At 40.8% G+C, this 17,699-nt stretch overlaps 1 protein-coding gene across 4 annotated transcripts; it reads right to left on the bottom strand.

The window, feature by feature from the left end:
* Window positions 1-747: 747 nt before the first annotated feature.
* Window positions 748-17,677, bottom strand: lin54 (lin-54 DREAM MuvB core complex component). 4 transcript variants are annotated; one of them, XR_009784516.1, is made up of 16 exons: window positions 17,543-17,677; window positions 14,920-15,006; window positions 14,036-14,655; window positions 9,413-9,524; window positions 9,196-9,335; window positions 7,425-7,577; window positions 6,941-7,133; window positions 6,044-6,117; window positions 5,764-5,961; window positions 5,546-5,634; window positions 5,017-5,085; window positions 4,238-4,340; window positions 4,003-4,140; window positions 3,725-3,927; window positions 1,027-2,594; window positions 748-822 (listed from the first exon to the last, which is right to left on the bottom strand). XR_009784516.1 is itself a non-coding variant. In XM_061747232.1 (14 exons), exons 2-14 carry the CDS (start codon window positions 14,624-14,626, stop codon window positions 2,393-2,395), a joined length of 2,265 nt encoding a protein of 754 aa, XP_061603216.1. In that variant the 5' UTR covers window positions 14,627-14,655; window positions 17,543-17,677; the 3' UTR covers window positions 748-2,392. The 4 variants fall into 4 exon arrangements, 1 of the variants encoding a protein (XP_061603216.1); XR_009784515.1 differs by lacking the exon at window positions 14,920-15,006; XM_061747232.1 differs by lacking the exon at window positions 14,920-15,006 and having other exon boundaries at window positions 748-2,594.
* Window positions 17,678-17,699: the final 22 nt, after the last annotated feature.

The raw sequence follows: 17,699 nt of genomic DNA on the forward strand, positions 1-17,699 counted from the left end.
AATACAACTGAACTGTACTTAACAATACTACTGTACTAGATTAAAAAAACAAACAAAAAACTAACATGATGCACAGTATGAACATTTTGTGATTCCTTCGTGTACTTGTGGTACGCATACCAATTTCCTGGGGTGTCCAAACTCCAGCCTGCAGCATCCATTTGTGGCGTGTTGAATGTTTTTTCATGGCCCACCACATATTCTTATAAAATTAAACCTGGCTCACATCAAGAGGTTAGAAGAAAAGTAGAACGTGTCCGCACTATTTTTTGTCTTAATGTAAAATTAACTGTTGTATCACATCATTAATAAAAAATTTAAAAAAGAAATCTTACAATGTCACACTTTTTGCTTCATTACCAATAACACAAAGCTTCATGGAAGGCAATCATGGAGTAAATTGGCTTTCATTGACAGAATTTTGGCCCGAAAATATTTTTTGCCTCACTTGGAAAAACTCCCCATCGAAAAAAAGGATGAGAGCAATAAATACTGCACACATGTAGGGATGTTATATTGTGACACATCACAATCATATAGCTTTTAATTGACCCATGAAAAGGAATAGTTTCATACACATCGGTCCCCATATGTAGGTATATACTGACAAAAACCCCCACAAAAAAACAACAGCCAATTATTTAGCAGAGACCCGAATTATGACTCTCTTCAATCCCCAATTCAATCCTCATCCAAGATGGTTCTCCAGTTTATTTTGAACAAAACAATTGAAAGCAAACCACAAAATAGTTTAGACACAATTTTATTACTATTTAGTGAATAATACAATATACACACTTGCAAGGTGACTTCAGGATGACCCTGAAAGAACAAAAAGTACAAACCAAGGGATTAAAGACTTTACAGGTTTAGTAGTACTTTTGGAGTTAAATGCCCTAAACCCTCATCAATACATCGTGTATAATCTTTCCCAGACTTGCGAATGGGTCAGATGGGTAGTGATTGGTATAATCATTGGGCTGTCTATTAAGTCACATTAACAGGCACGAAATGTAAAATACTTACTTTTATTGTCCACTCAGTTTGCGTTGGGCGGTCTTCGTCGACTGGACACATTAAAAAGATATTTCTGGTAATAAAAAAATATAAGGTGTTCCGGTGTGTTCGCATCGGGTAAACAAGAAAAACACACGACGGCGACAACCGTTCACTTTCTCCACTACAGTAAATAAGACACTTAAGTATTACAATAGAATTATCAAGTACACATTTTTCAACAATTGTGCGTCCATCGGGCCATGCTGCCAGTGTGGAAACTAACTTCCGCTTTTTCTTCTTCTCTTTTTCCTGGTTCTTCCTCGACGGTTTTAATAAAAAAAAAAAAAGAAAAAAAAAAAAAAAAAAAAAAAAAAAGCTTTTTCGATGCCAAATCTCCAATATTCTCTGCTTCTGAAAACGTTATCAACAAGTGACACATTTCCCATTAGCTTGAAAATAAAAACCAATTTAAAGCTCTCGAACGACTAAATATAAATAACAAAGCTCTGTATACTGTATTAGTAAACGGAAGTCGAGTTGTGTCCCTAAAAGTTTAACAGCGCCTCCCACAGCACGCGTGTTGTAAGAACAACAAAGAGGGGAAAAAGACAAGAGGAAAAAAAATACATTAAAAAAATAAAAATCACGTTTATGCGTTTGATTTAAATACAAAGCTAAATAGCTTTTTTGTTTTTTATTTTTGTACAATGTAGCTAATTGTACACAATTTCCCACAAGATTTCTGTACTGCCGAGATGTTCTTGATGACAATGATTCTGAGTGACATGAATAAAAGCATGAATCACAAATTAATTTTGGTGGTTTTGAAGGTATTAAAAACTGTTATGCCGTGTTCCACCACCATATAAAAAGGCACACTACACTGTCAGTGATTCATAATTTTTACCAATTTTTGATGTTTTGTTTTTTTGTGCTTCTGTACTTCCACTGTGTATTTTTTTCCTCACCAAATACAATGTCCTTTTCCTTTATCACGTGGACAATTGCAGATGTTTGCCCAGTATTGTATCTTTTTGAGTCATGCCGTACGTGCACGGATTGGGAATTAATGTAGCCAATCCTCGGTTAATATTAATAATTAGAACAATAATAATAATAATAATAATCAACACTGAAACCAACACAAGATTAGCGCTAATTACAAATACTTGCCAAAAATAAATATCAAAAACGTGTTGCGTTTTGTCTAATGGGAGCACAAATATACCATTTGACACCATGTTTCAGGAATAAAACATCAGATAGGAAAGAGGGAAGCAAGAGAGTATAAAAGGGGGGAATAAAAGCTGGAAGTGCAGCGCTTCCTTTGCGCAGAGATGAGCGTCTATGGTGTTCCACGTGTGTCCGTTCCAAGCCGGCCATTGTTCTGGACCTAGCTGTTGATGGCGGCGCAGTCCGCTTTGGCTTTGCCTGCCGAGTTGATGATCCTCATGAGACAGTGTCCAAACTCCTCCAGGATCAGGCGCTCGGCCTCTGCCTGAGTCTGCTGCGTCTCCTCCGCCCACTTGGCCTGCTCCAGGAGGCACTGGCACGTCGCCTGCAGCACCTCCTTCGTCACAAACGTGTACGGGAGCCTGGAAGGGGAAATCAGTATCGTGTTTTTTTTTTTTTTTTTTTTTGAAGCTGTACAACAATTTTTAAAATGTTTACAGTAGTGATGAGGATGTCTTATTAACCTTTTTTAATGATGGAAGACGTTTTTTTTTTCTTGGTAAGAATGTAATTTTCAGATTTTTGGGGGGATTGAGGATGCGTTAAAAAGCTTTTTAGTATTTTAGCCTGGACACAACTTAAATTTTTGTTAGCGCCACAAAGCAAAAAAAAACAACAACTAAAAAACCTGCTTCGTAACTTGAAAAACTGTCTCGCACTCCTAAGTCAAGCTACCACTGTTTACTTTTTTGAGTGATGGATACAGAATTCCAGAAACCACATGAATACTTTTTATATTTTATGTAACACTCGGGCGATATGCAAGTCTCACGTGGATACTTTTTGTATCTTGGGAACGCAACTTGATAAGTTGAATGTGCTCCTTACAAATTTTTACGAAACAACATAAAGTAAAACGCATTTATGTCGTCTCCCCCATATGATTGTATCTCATGTCATGGTACGTTGCCTCCCTCTAGTGGTACGTGAAGTAATCACTGAATTAAATGCTCACATTACAGTGGTGCTAACTTTTTCCTGATCCAGAAGAGTCTTTTGTACTATAAATGTTTATTTAATCTTTTAAAAGTAATTCATGTACAATTTTTATTACATTTTTAAGTGCAATACAATCATCATTCAATCAATCATTAAGTACAGTTTTTTTTATTTTCCAATATTTAAGCAGTGTTAGTGTTCAAACCCGATAATGTTACATTTGCTTATAATAATATAAAATATACTTTTAAGGAATTAGACTACTGTATGTTAATGTTGGTCATTATGGTGATACTTGGAAAGCCAAGTATTTTATGAGGCCGTACTTTGTGCAAAAAGTTTAAAAAAAAACATTGCCGCAGCTGAAGGATTTGTTTTAAAACAGTTTCCAGTGTATTTAAGACTATTTTATTTTTGTGATGTAGGAGCTATAGTATCGATTTGGTGTTGGAGGATGTGTTTGTTTTATAAGATGTAAGATGCCTTTTAAAGCCTAGTTTTAGAAATGGAGAATGACTTTTTTTTTTTTTTTAAATAAAAAAAATGTTAGTACCTGCCGCCACCGCTGGAGATGACGGGCGCGGTCCTCATGAGCAGGTCCGAAATCTGTGAGGATAGCTTGGTCTTGGCTGCCGTCTGCTGTTGGACCCTGACCTCAGCCGCGTCGGCCAGGTGCATGAGCGTCTTCCTCTCCGGGCTCTCCTCGAAGTTCTTGCAGCCGACGCACTTGCAGATGGACGAGCACATGATCTTGGCCTGGGCCACGGAGGAAGAGGAGGCGTTTGAAAGGGATGTTTTGTCCCTTTTGGACCGCGTTGATGGAAGACTCACCTCGTAGCACTCGCAGTAGTTCTTCAGGCAACCCGACCGTTTGCAGTTGCAGCCTTTACTGTGGCGCCGGTCTGACTCGCCCTCTTTCCCCTTGCCGATCTTGGGCTTGAAAGCCTCTGGGTTGCGGTCCAAACACGTCTGTGGTACACAACCAAACGGGCAAACCGTCACAGCTCAGCCGATCAGAACACCCCCCCCCCAAAAAAAAAAAAAAAACACCAAGCCGCAAACGTACCTTGATGGCTTTGGAGCGCTCGGCCTCGTGCTCCAGGTTGTTGAAGCAGTTGTTGCAGTTGCAGTTGTTGCAGAACTCGCCGTTTGCGAAGCAGTCGCAATATCTTAGGAGAGGATTTAGAAGAGAAAGTGTATCTTTCATACACATTCTCCACATTATATTCATGCACTCCAGGCTTGACTTTCCAAAACCTTAAAACAGTCAACTAGGAAATTATTCAGAACACATTTTGACATCAAGTCAGTTTGTTGAATGGTTATCTTTTGCCTGGAAATGATGCCAAAAGCCTTTAAGAGGTTGCAGAAAACTGAAAAACTAATGCCTATAGCATAATTCGAACTGTCATTTACCGGTACCATGTCTGTCATTTCTAAACACAAAATACACATTGGACACTTTACAAATTTACTATACCACTGAAATAATTCGGGACCTTTCACAAAAAATGAAGGCTTAAATACAAAAAAAAAAAAAATAATAATAATAATTTAAAAAAATAAAAAAAATAAAGAAATATTACATAATATGAATTATTTTGGTGTTGGCTGTTCAAACAGAAAATGGTGACTTTTTTTTTTAAATAAGCAGTTTTCTGGACCTATTGCATAATTTTAGGTTTGATTTCATTTTTTCCTACAAAAGGCAAACTATTTAGCCAGGCAGCAACATTATTAAATCTTTAATTGTCTTCATGAAAATGAAGTATAACCTTGATGATTCAATTAGCATGCCGATGGAAATATTACACACGCTTGTCACAAAAGTGTGGTCATACTCACAGCTTGAGACACTGAGACTTGGTGCAGTTGCAGGGTTTCCTCGGCCGCGACGTCGCCTCCGCCGACATGCTGCGGAGGAGAGAGGATTACCGCGTAGCCCCTTGAATTTCAACATTTAAACATGTCGTTTTTTTTTTTTACGCTGTATTTAAAAATACAGGACACGTGAAGACCAACTCGTTATGATGTGAAGCAAACATAGACCTAAATCAACACGACAAATGTGAGTTTTGTCAGCTGAAAATAAACCAAAAATTTACGATTTCTCGGGGCCTGGTGGTGCTACTTTTACAGATTTTTTTTTAGAATGGATTAACCACAAAAAACAAGGTTTCAAGGTTGGCACTACATTGTTTTTGATTTGCTTTGATTCATGTATTTCAATTTGATTGATTGAGTTTTTTTTTTTTTCCCCTTGTATTAACTGTAAACGGTGATTCCGTATTTTATACAACTATGTGATGTCCTATTTGTGAAAAGTGCAAAATCAACAAAATCTTCTTACTTTAAAGTGTAGTTGGCTACTCACCCATTAAGTGGGAGTCGGGCCTGAGTCTGGACGGTGGAGGTGGGAAAAGTGGAGTTGTTGGCGAGGGTCACGATGGGCGCCTGCTGCAGCTTCACATGACACACATCGACCGCACACAAAGGTTAATATGACATCGTGTAGCACTCTAAGTTTGGCAACGACTGAAATGATAGCTATGCCCCTGGTGACGATTGCATCAAAATAAAAACGCCACCAACCTGCGTGACGTACTGCGCCGGCAACACGGCGTAGCCCACGTTGCCGCCGCCCGGTGCCGGCGTCAGGACGGTGCCCGGCGGCAGGTTGGCGAAGTTGGGCTGAATCTGCGGCAGCGCCGTGGCGGGCATGATTAGGCGCTGCTGGCTCGATGTGCCGGTGACCACCTGGGCTCCCGACGTCAGCGGCTTGGGCACCACCTGTGGGCGAAGGCCGGCAGGTTGGCGTGAGGCTCGGTTTGAACCAGGAAGAGGAAGCAGCGTTTGCGGTGCCGCACTTTACCTGCTTGACCGTCTGAGCCGCCACAATAGGGACCGACATCCCCACCGTCCCCGTGCTGACCACCATAGGTTTAGCTGTGGGACACGTCACATTTAGTCAATGTGTTTTTTGTTTTAAACCTTATTTTAGCAACAGCTATCCCTTAGTCAATCAGTGTACAGTGAATCCCTCGCTAGGTTCAGCTTCCATCCCGGATTTTATTTTCAGTATAGAGGCAAGTCCGAATTTTGAGTTGCGCACTTCAGTATAGTATCCCGTTATGCTGCAACATGCCTGCCAACACTGAGCTCTGCTGACGTGTAACTGAGAACAAGATGACGAGGCAGAGAAGGTCCCCAACTACAGTAGTAATAGTCATTGCTCCAACACAGCAGAGAGACTATATGGGTGTGCGGATTGTTATATGCTCTGTTTGTATGCGTTGCTGCTCTGTGTGTGTTAAAGTAGCAGTCAATTAAAGGTTTATATTTACAGTAACACATACGCTAACGTCTGTTAGCTCATCTATCATTATATGTTAGCATTAAGCTTGTGGATTTTTGTTACACAAATTTACATGGCTTGGTTAAACATTTTGGTGTTTGAAAGACAATGTTTAACTCTTGTTTAGTGTGTGTGCGAGCGAGCGTCAGTCTTCTTTTCATTTTCTCAAAGTGATGTTATACAATAGTTTCCCATTTCTTCACAGCAACATCATGAGAACAGGCGCTAAGAACATTTTAAAAAGTGCGCCCTGGTCGTTCTATTAGCTCGCTGAACTGTCATACTTGTGAGGACAAAGAGATGTCAAGGATATCGAATAAATGCTGAAACGGCTCCCCATGTGTGTGCGAAAGGATCAGAAATGGTACCACCTCAGCCTCAATTTGAGTCTGGAAAAAACCTGTTATGAGTCACCTGTCTGCATGGCGCTGGTGCTGGGAGCGGTGGGGTGCACGCCGCCGCTTGCCGTGGTGGCGGTGACCAAGCGAACGTAGTGGAAGCGGCTTCCCGGCACCTGGATCTGCTGCATGTTAGGCTGGGCCCCCAGCGGGATAATGTTCTTGAACTGGGAGCCCCCCACCGCCACTGACGGGACCGGTTTAATATTCTGTAAAGATCAGAAAGACGGCATATGATTGTGCGATTTAAATAGCTATAGGATAATTGATTCTAAAAAGATTTAATAGTGATAGCCCTATTGATATAATTCTACATAAACCCTAAACCAAATGACGTAAAACAGCATTTCAACAACTATACAACGCTGCTACGCATGCTGGGAAACCCTCTGATAGCTAGCCGCCATGTTTTAACGATGATGTCATCATTGACAGATTTTTTTTTGGGGGGGGGGTACAAAATTGCGCATTATACACAAGAAATTACAGTACTCCCTCACCTGTGCTGCCTGACTGGTGGCTACCTTGACAGGTGACAACGACGTAGACTGTTGAACAGAGAGGATTTGCTGGCCCAGCGCCACGCTGACCGGCAGCGTCATGGACTTCTGAGCGGCCCCGGAGGTCGGCGACGCCACAGACACCACAGTCACCTGGAGGAAAAAGAAGAAAGGACAATCTAGTGCCATCATTGGTCAAAATTCGAAATTCTCAGTTTAGAGACCAGCCCAAATTAGAGTTGCGTGTCTTCAGTGTCGTACCGTAATGTGCTGTAACATGCCTGGCAGCACTGAGCTAGATAATAAGGTTTTATTTGTTGTTATAATGCTGCTCCCTGTGTGGGTTTTTTTTTTTTTTTTCTGTTCTGTTCGGCTGCTAGGTCAAGCAGAATGGAAAATCTGTATCCCTTTCATGCCGGAACAGTTTTACTGTGTCACAGTGGAGGTTTTAAGCATCCGCTGTGGTATTATAATTGAGGTTTATTGAGAATCGGACTTGATCAGTTGAACAGAACAAAGTTTCTAGAAGGGAGAGAGAAACAAAGACAAAAGACAAAGCACTAATTGTAAACAGGATGAGAGAAGTAAATCATTACATTATCTACATGAGGTATTGTAATTGGTTAGCTAAATAATAGTGTTTAAAGTTGGGAGCATTTAAGCCTCCCCCCTGTTTACTTTTCTGAAGAGTGGATAGACTGATTCTATTTTTCTTATTTTTTTGAATACAAATTTATTACAGCAGAATCTAAAGTTTGAAACCATTTAAATGAGGGCTTAAATGGAATCATTGAAAATAAATAATTTATTTGAGGTAAAGTTTTCATTTTTATTGTAACTATTCTTCGCAGTAATGATCAAGGCAGGTTATTCCAGCGTCTTAAATCAGCTGAGATTTTTTCCAGAAGTGGTGTGTAATTTAGATTGATTAGCTCTGTGAGTTTTGACGAAATATTGATACCTAAATACATAATGTTTCCTATAGGAATAGGGTACTCTGGGATTTGATCTGCAGGAGTCCATGAGTTTGCTGTTATTGGCAGGATTGTTGATTTTGTCCAGTTAATGGAGTAGTCGGATATTTGTGAAAATGTTTTAATGAGATTAAGTAAAGAAGAATATCATCAGCATATAGATTGATTTTGTGTTCTGTCACAGATAGTGAGCAGATACCTTTAATATTAGCATTCTGACGTATAGCGGCAGCAAGAGGTTCGATAAATATTGCAAATAGCATTGGTGAGAGTGTTAAAATAGCAATTGTTTGAAGGTTTATCACTAACCTAACATCTGTGCCATTTCGGGTTATGTGTCAGCACTGAGCTGGCAGACTTTTATGAGATGACATTAAACGGTTTGTTTGAATATTTTAGTGTTTCGATGTGCAATGTCTAATTCTCTTATTTTGCTGTCAGTTTCGCAGTAAACTCCAACTGGGAGTGACAAACCGCTTGAAGCAAGCACGCTTTGCCTCTTATTTGGAGAACTGATTAAGCGATTATACTATATACGATAACCTCCCATTACTACTATTATCAATACTTTAAAAAGTGTGTTTTAATAGGATTAAATACGCTTTAAGAAGTTGTGTAATTGTGTTTCAAGCATTTGGAAGGGGTAAATGTTAAAAATGTTTCTTTACATGGTCTGTATATCACAGATTTTCACCTATTGCTGGGTGGGTCTACAATGTCGCCGCTGGTTCATTATAATGCAGGCGTACCTAATAAAACGGCCGGTGAGAGTGTTACAAGTTGGCATGAAGCTTCACCTTGCTGGGAGTCTTGAGGGGGGAGATGGCAATCTTTTTGCCGGCGATGCTTTGGATGCTGGCAGTGGTGTTGTGCGGGGACTCTGTGAGCGTGATGGTCCTCTGAGGCATTGTTGGCGAATTCTGCGCCAGGACCCGTCCTGTGTAGGAGATGCCGTTTTAGCCAGGCAACCGCTAACTGTGTGCGAATGCTCTGAACGTGCATTCATAAACTCACCCGCAATGATGGGAGCGCCCGTTGTTTGAGGACTCAGCGCTTTGCTGTTCACCGCTTTGGTGATGATGAACTTGATGGGCGGAGCCGAGGACGCCGGTGTTTTCTTGGCGATCTGTTCATGAAGAACGACCGCGTTAATGTTAACGTCCGTCCTAGCAAAATCTGCGCCTCACAGCTTTGCGGTGAGACCCCGCACTCACGAAACCACTCTGTGCAGAAATAAGTAGGCACGATGGCAGCAAACCAGGACGAAAGAGTACGTGAAAGACAGAATGTCCAAATTTTTGGATCATGTTGCATTAAAAAAAGAAAAAGGGCAGTACTTCAAATCAGAACTAACTATCACAACATTGTAACTAACTACAACAAATTAACCACGTTAATACACAATAAAAAATAAAAATACGGGGGGGACCAGTCAGTTCAAGCACAAAATCCTTGAAATTGCCACAAATGCGTCAGGACTGAGACTTACACGAAGGGCCATATTTGTTTACGTAAACACACTGCGCCACGTGACGTTGTTTTGTGCGGATGCGTGTCACTACACAAACACATTCCGTTCACATGACAAGTCGTGTTTTTTTGTTTTAAATGTGAATGACGACATAAAATGATCGGATTTTAAAAAAAAATCCGAATTGTATCATACCCTGCAGCGTGAACGTAGCCAAAGGTGCTGTAAGCCCCTCGCACGTGGGCAAACACAGCCACAGCTGCCGACGCACTTTCAGCCTTTCATTTATTCAACTGGACAAATCGTCAAACAAACAAGTACAAAATGACAACACTTGCAAGAAGCTTCTTAAGATAACAGCTCATGCCCAGAGGCTCACACTGAACTAACTGGCCAGCCTGACTTCAACTCCTGATGTCGCTCACTCGGCCACGCACCTTAAAGGCACACATCCAACACACGACTACTACAGTATGTACAGTAAGTACACTTAATAAAACCTGTTGATTTCATTGCATTCTCTTTTACGATGTCTGAAATTTATATAGAGGTATTTCTCCTGAAATTAATTTCAGTGGTGAAAATTTATTTGACATACAAGCAAATTGATTACAAGCTTAGTCATGAAAGAACTTAAACTTGGTAGGTGGGAGTACCCCTATAAACAGTAAACATGCTCACACACACACACACAGGACCATCTGTCTATTTCACAGGACTTAACCCGTCCGGGGTTGCCCGCATCCATCCCAGTTGACTGGGGGGGCAGACTACACTCTGGACTGGTCGCCAGTCAACTGCAGGGCACGTATGGACAACAAATGCTGACATCTACAGTCACTGTTCAGGGACTGACCCCGTGAGAAAGGCACAAAAGTCAGCCATCTGAGTAGAAACACTACCAGTGAGAAAAGAGACAGCCAGTAGAGAGACACAGACTTACTCATGAAAATCAGAAGCAAAAAAACGCAGGCTCATGCAAGGACAGGATACAGTGTAATTAGACCAGCTGTCATAAAGAGACCGCCCAGCATCATGAAGTTCTTTAATGCAGACTCTTTCAATTTTTATTTTTATTTTTTATTTTTTAATGGCTATTATTATTATCTAGCATTAAAATATCAGAAGCAAATATCAAAACGACGAAAAAAAACGCAGGCTCATGCAAGGACAGGATACAGTGTAATTAGACCAGCTGTCATAAAGAGACCGCCCAACATCATGAAGTTCTTTAATGCAGACTCTTTCAATTTTTTTTTTTAAAGGGCTATTATTATTATTTAGCATTAAAATATCACTTGGGTTAAAGACCAGGGCCTGACCGATTAATTGGCCAACATTCGCCCTTTTCAAACTGACAACAACATACACTTACAAAATACGACAAAGATAATGACATTCAAACAAACATTTTAAAAAATGCAAAAAAAAATGCTAAAAATCAACCTATTTTTTTTTATACACATTAACACATTACAACATAAGACAATGACATTCAAACAAACAAAAATGTTGGGAAAAATCAGCTAAAAATCTACCTATTTTTCATTTTTTTTTTTTTTTAAATCAGTACCCAAGAAGTAGCTCTCAGTTTCAAAAAGGTCGGTGAGCCCTGCAACACCAATAATGGCAGTTATTATTGCTTGGGTTACATCTGAAACTGAAACCCTCGTAATCAATCGCCATCATATTACATACGTGCCGGTGCACGTGATTATTATCATTTTTACAGCTAGCGTTGAACAAATGTGGCAAGCTTTCGCTGGCCACATCAGATGCCGCAGGGGGCCTCTTCTGGCCCGTGGGCTTTTCTTTGCCCTGTGATGTAAATAGATGGATATTAGTACAGTGCTGCCTTGATTTACGAATTTAATTTGTTCCGTGACCACACTCATAACTTAAAAAAACTCGGCTTGCAAATCATCTTTCACTTTCGAAATGAATGTACAGTAAATGCCATTAATCCGTTCCTGCCCTAGCTCTAGTGAAGGTTCACAACTGAGTCACTAAGAAGGGGGGAAAATAAAGATTTTAGTTGTTATAATATGTATGCAATAGGAACATTGATTTCCACCCTATATATTCTGTACATGAACACAAATTCTGGGTACGTGCAAACATCTCAAAAGTAAATGAGGCAAACGTTAAAAACAAGCTAAATATAAGCAAATTTAGAAATAATCAAACCATTGATCACGTTACAACACTTAATACAAAGGACTAAACTAGATTTTATATTAATGGTGGACATGGGCGTTGTGTCAGAGACCTGACTGTTTAGGACTCATTGTGGTCGTACTGTTCATAAAAAGAGTCGTCATTGTCACTAGGTTTCATGTTTTATTGTCTAATAATAATGTTTCCGAATTCTAAGTGAGGGTGTCATTCATGCACTATTTTTCTTTTATGTTGTAAGCCCGAATATAAATGTTTTGGCTTTGAAAAAATAAAGCTGACCTGAAAAGGCAACTTTTGCAGTGAGTTGTGCCTTGCAGCTGCAACAGTTAAGTTGCATTTATCTTTGTTTGTTTCATAAAGATCCAACTTGCACGATGTTAAAACACGGCAATATGCGCTCTAAAACCTGCTTGGGGAAAAAAACAAAAAACAAAACGGGAATACTTTCCTCGACGTGCTCTAAATGCGCGTTTCCGCGTGGATGTCATTCCCATGGGGAACTGATGTCCGGTGTTATATTGTTTTACAAAGTCACAGTCTGCCATGGAGTAATAAATAAAAAAAAAAAAAAATCAATAAATAAATAGCAGTTTCTCTCAGCCGAGTGAGTGTGTGCTGTACACTCGGCCAGCCTGCACTGCAGCACAGACAAACAGGAACACCGCAACAGAATCTCTGCGCAGAAATAAAGTTGATACATTGGTTACGTACTGACTGATGTCGATTATTTGGCGATAATTGGCATGCTGTTATATTGTCTGTCTAGATGTGTTGCTGCACATTTGATGCTAGTTTCATTATCCTATCTATGGCGTTATGCATTGTGTTAGCACTAAGCTAGCACCGTAATTTCTCATGTATAATGCACATTCCCACCCCCCAAAAAAATGCCAAAAATCAATGGTGCGCATTATACATAGGTATAGGGGAAAATGGAACAAACTTTCGCATTTTATAAATGTATGCTGCCATCGAGGTTATGAAAAAGCAGTACACGTTCATTTCAATATGCCACCGCCACCTAGACGTTATGAGAAAGGTGTACACTTCCATTCTAGTATGCCAGCGCCACCTAGAGGCTATGATAAAGGTGTAGCCCACACTTTCATTCCAATATGATAGGGCTACGTATGACTGCATATATGTACAGTTGTGCTCATAAGTTTACATACTCTGGCAGAATTTGTGAATTATTATTATTTTTTTAATATGAATGACAACTGAACAACAACCATCATTAATTTCTTTATGGTTATGTTTTGTTAGATTATAATGCTTTTCTGAAATGCTTGACAGATTAATTTGAATTACATTAAAATAAAATTAAATGTGTTTCGCCTGGCCCTTCATGTTTTCTTTAAAGAATTGTACCCATCTTACAAATTCTGCCCGGGAAATCAAACATTTGAGCACAACTGTGTGTTTTCTCATTTACTAAATATTACGTGTTCAAATGAAGTGCTTAAATTCAGAATAATTATTTGAAAAAAGTAACAAAATACAGATAATACTTTTTTGATTATACGAGTAGAAGCAAAATCATGGGTTTTCCAGAATTTTGAGGTCAACTTTGGGGGTGCGTATTATACATGGGTGCCCATTATACACGAGAAATTACGGTAGTTGTTAAAATGCTGTTTTATATCATTTGGATTTCTGTAGAATCATACTTTTTTCCCCCCTGGATGAAAATACTTTCTGTTATCAATAGGGCTGTCACTATTGAATCTTTTTAGAAAAAAAGAAATAATTTGCTCTTTTTTGCACTTACTTTAACAGCAAACAACAAACGGCTTGACGCATGTTTTTGTTCCTTTCTTTTTTAACATTTTTCATTATCTGCCAAACTGCTGCTTGTTTGTTTGCCGCCCCCGTATAGCGGCCGCATCTCAGATGGACGGCTCGTATGGCGGTTCACACATAAATGAAAGGCACCACTATTTCCATATAAAATGTGGGATAGAATAATTGTTCTCATTTGAACCTACCTGCACAGTCTTGAGCTGCTGCCCTTGCAAGGCAGCCACCTGACCGGCTACACTCCCAACCGCCGGCTTCAAATCCGACCTCCCACCGATGGTCACCACCTTGATGGACTTTGCGTCGGCCGCGCCCCCCGCCTTGGTGGCGGCGTGGGGCAGCTGCAGCACGATGGGCTGCCCTGTTTTCCCAATGGTGGTCACCAGAAGCTTTTGGCCCATCGTCGAACGCGCCGCCTCCGAAGCCACCTTGTTGAGGATGATCTGATGGTTGGTGGCGGAGATGCTGAGCGGCACCGTTAGCTTCTGCAAGGCGCTCGTGGTGACCGTCGTCCCTGTGACGCTGTCCGTGGTCTTGGTGGTGGCCGTGGAGGTGGCCAGCGTCTGTCTCAGGGTCACCAGCGGGGAGGACAAACCGGAAGCGGAGACGGCGACGCCATGGAGCGCACGTTCAGTCGACGGTCCGACACTCTCCGGGGCCGTGTCCGTTTCCATGGCGACAGATGCGTCTTGGCTGGACTGAGCCACCTCCTCAATGGCCTCCATGTCCATGATTTCGTCAGGAAGGAGGCTGTTGAGCTCAGGCGACACCACGTCCATGTTGGCGATGACTCAGCACCCCGGTACACCTTTGACAAAACACACACACACTTCGTTAGTCTAATAGCATTTAACATTTTTGAAAATTTTCCGCAAAAAAACAAGCAAATTCAAGAAACAACAAGAGTCTAGTTGTCTTGAATCAACCTTTGCGGATTACCGAGAATCTACACAGACAAAAGGAATAAAAACAAAAAAAATTTAGCAAACCCATTTGTATTTTTTTATCTACATTGTGACAGTAAGTTAAAAATGACTGAGGCATTTCTGCTATTAGGCTAACGACTTCTTACATGTGTACAGTGCCACAGATGTTTGCATCAATTCAATGGACAATGTGCTGCTCCTTCTGGGGTGCGCGTATTGGCAACCTGAGGGCACTGCAATACAGACATATGACGATACATGAAGGAGACAGTCACAATTGCTCAGAAACCACCAGTAATAGTAGTTGTTTGTCGCAGAGGATAAAGAATACTTGTCTGTGAGTATTGTTATACTGTCTGTCTACAGGTGTTTAGAGACTGTCTGTGTTCAAATATCTGTTGCCTAAAAGGTTATAACACTGCCAATGCTAGTTTCGTTAGCCGTCTAAGGAGTTTTGCATTGTGTTTTAGTATTAATGCTAGAAGACTTTTATTAGGCAAAGTTATGTGGCTTAGTCAAATACAAAAAAATTTTATGTCTGTTTTAGGTTTAGTTTTACAGTAAACTGCACCTGGGAGTGGCAATAAACAGCTTGAAGCAGGCATTTGGTCTCTTTTTGAAGAATTTGTACAATCTGCATAACTGCTACATGTTGTCAAGTCTGCTGTCACAATCTAGCACTGGTAACTCAAATGTTTGCTCGCAACTCAAGACAAAAAAAATGGGCCAAGAAATGGCTCATATTTTGAAAAACCCGTAAGTCAAGGTACAATTGTGCTCCCCTACTTACCCTGTTTTCTCAATCGCTCCACCTTGGTCAAATGACAAGTCAGGGTTTGTTTACTAGTGATGTCATCCGAGCGTTTGCCACCTGGAGGTACATATGACCTCATGGTGAACAGCTCTATATAAATCTCAGCTGCTATTGAAAATGGACCGCGTGAGTCAAAAATGAGCATAAATATCTTTGGAAAGGCTTTGTTTTGATACAGATAAGTAAAATATTGTTAAATTGAGATTTATAAAACTATTTCTTCTGGCGGGGCAATTAAGGAAGCATTATTTATTGGTTATTTATACAAGTTTACCATATTAATAACAATACAAAAGGGCATGAAACATGGGGCACTAGGAAGGGCTGCAACTAATGATTATTTTAGTAATCAATGAATTTGTCACTTATTTTTTTATCATTTGACAAATCAGAAATGTTTTTAAAAAAAAATTATTTCGATCCATTTATTCAAAAACAAGACATTATTTCACTCAGTTTGCTGTTATGGAAGACTTCATAAATCTGAGAATATTTACTGATGAGAGGCTGAACAAGTTTAACAAGGTCTCTAAATAATAGATCTATCATCAAAACAGTGGTCGATTAATTTGACAATCGATTAGTTCTGAATTAATTAATTGCTGCACCTCTAGTACTAAGGGTCAGAGTTCAGAGAGTACATCTATAATCCAATATTAATTATGCACAAGTGAAAATATATTGTCAATGTCGAGAAGTAAGCGCAGCTGCTTTGTTTAAGAGCGTCTGTGTTCGCATTGAGAAGCTTTGAGGAGAACGTAAACAAACCAGGCAGGGTGGCCAAGCTAGCGTTAGCCCAGCCACCCTCAAAAGTCCCTCTTTGCTGACTTAAAGGTGCCCTAAAACGTCCTTTAGCGTCAAGAGAAAAAGCTTGCGTGTGAACACAATCGACTTGGCCTCTTTTACAACCGAGACTGACAGCTGATTATTGGTGAAAAGCATCATCATCGTCACCCGGCTGGATCGCTGGGCTATTTGCTTGGCTGCGTTACTATTTCAGGCCGGGCATGGATTTCGAAAGATCCGCCATTTATATGCCGTCATCAGCCCTGTTAGCTGCGCTGCTAACGGCGAGCTAACACAGGGGAATGTATTGTGCGTGTGTGTGTGTGTATATATATATATGTATATATATATTTAAATGATAAATAAAATTGAAATACACCACACGGCGAGCTAAAAGTTCCCACAAGTGACATAAGAGGCAAGACTCTTCGCTAACAAGGCTAAATTTAGCTTTTCAATACCTCCCCCACTTGTCCCCCATCTGTCACTCGAGATCATTCCGATAGTGGAAAACAAAATAGTCTCAATTCAAAGGCACGAACTCCATAACGTGATGTCTGTGCTTTAGGTTAGTTGGTTGTGTGTGTTTTCTTAACTTTAACCCGGTTGTTTGGTGGCAAGAGTTAAAAAACGATTTTTTACAAAAAAGTATTCAATGATGTCAAACCAAGAGCTCGGTTCCAACATACTATGTAAAAATCCACCAGGAAAACGAACAAATGTGGACACGACATGGAAAACAGTTGCGGGTGAACATCACGACACCAAAACAACCCCCGCAAAAAAAACAAAAACAAACAAAAAAAAACGTCTCGGTAATCGGCTACGGAACGTTAGCGCCTACTTCGGCCAACTTGACGTGACCGTGAAGGCGGATACACTTTGCTTCAGGGTGCAAAGTGCCATAAACAAGGTTGTTAGCGGAGGGTTTAGGTCGGCGGGGGTGAGGGGATGTCAGCCGGCTGGGCCCCACTACCAAGCGGCATCATCCAGGGCGAGCAGCACAACTGCTGCACTCCTAGCAAACTTGCCGAGCTGGGCTAACCCGAGCTAGCTTCTTCAGCTCTAGGTTTTATTTTGTCCACATTAAAAAAAACACACACACAGTCTCCGCGCGTGGTGGTGCTGTTGGTGTTTCCTCTCGCCCCCCCGCACCGTGTCGCGCTTACCTGAGTTATCTGACGCGGGCCAGCGTTTGCGGGCGAAACGAGGCGAGCAAAAGACGATTGTTCAAAATACCGCGCCGAGCGCCATTCCTCCCTGACATTTCACAGGTCGGCCACGCCTTCCTCCCTCTACGTCATCGCTACGTCGCTCTTAAAGGTA

This window comes from Phyllopteryx taeniolatus, chromosome 15 (genome assembly GCF_024500385.1).
Source record: "Phyllopteryx taeniolatus isolate TA_2022b chromosome 15, UOR_Ptae_1.2, whole genome shotgun sequence".
Classification (NCBI taxonomy): Eukaryota; Metazoa; Chordata; class Actinopteri; order Syngnathiformes; family Syngnathidae; genus Phyllopteryx; species Phyllopteryx taeniolatus.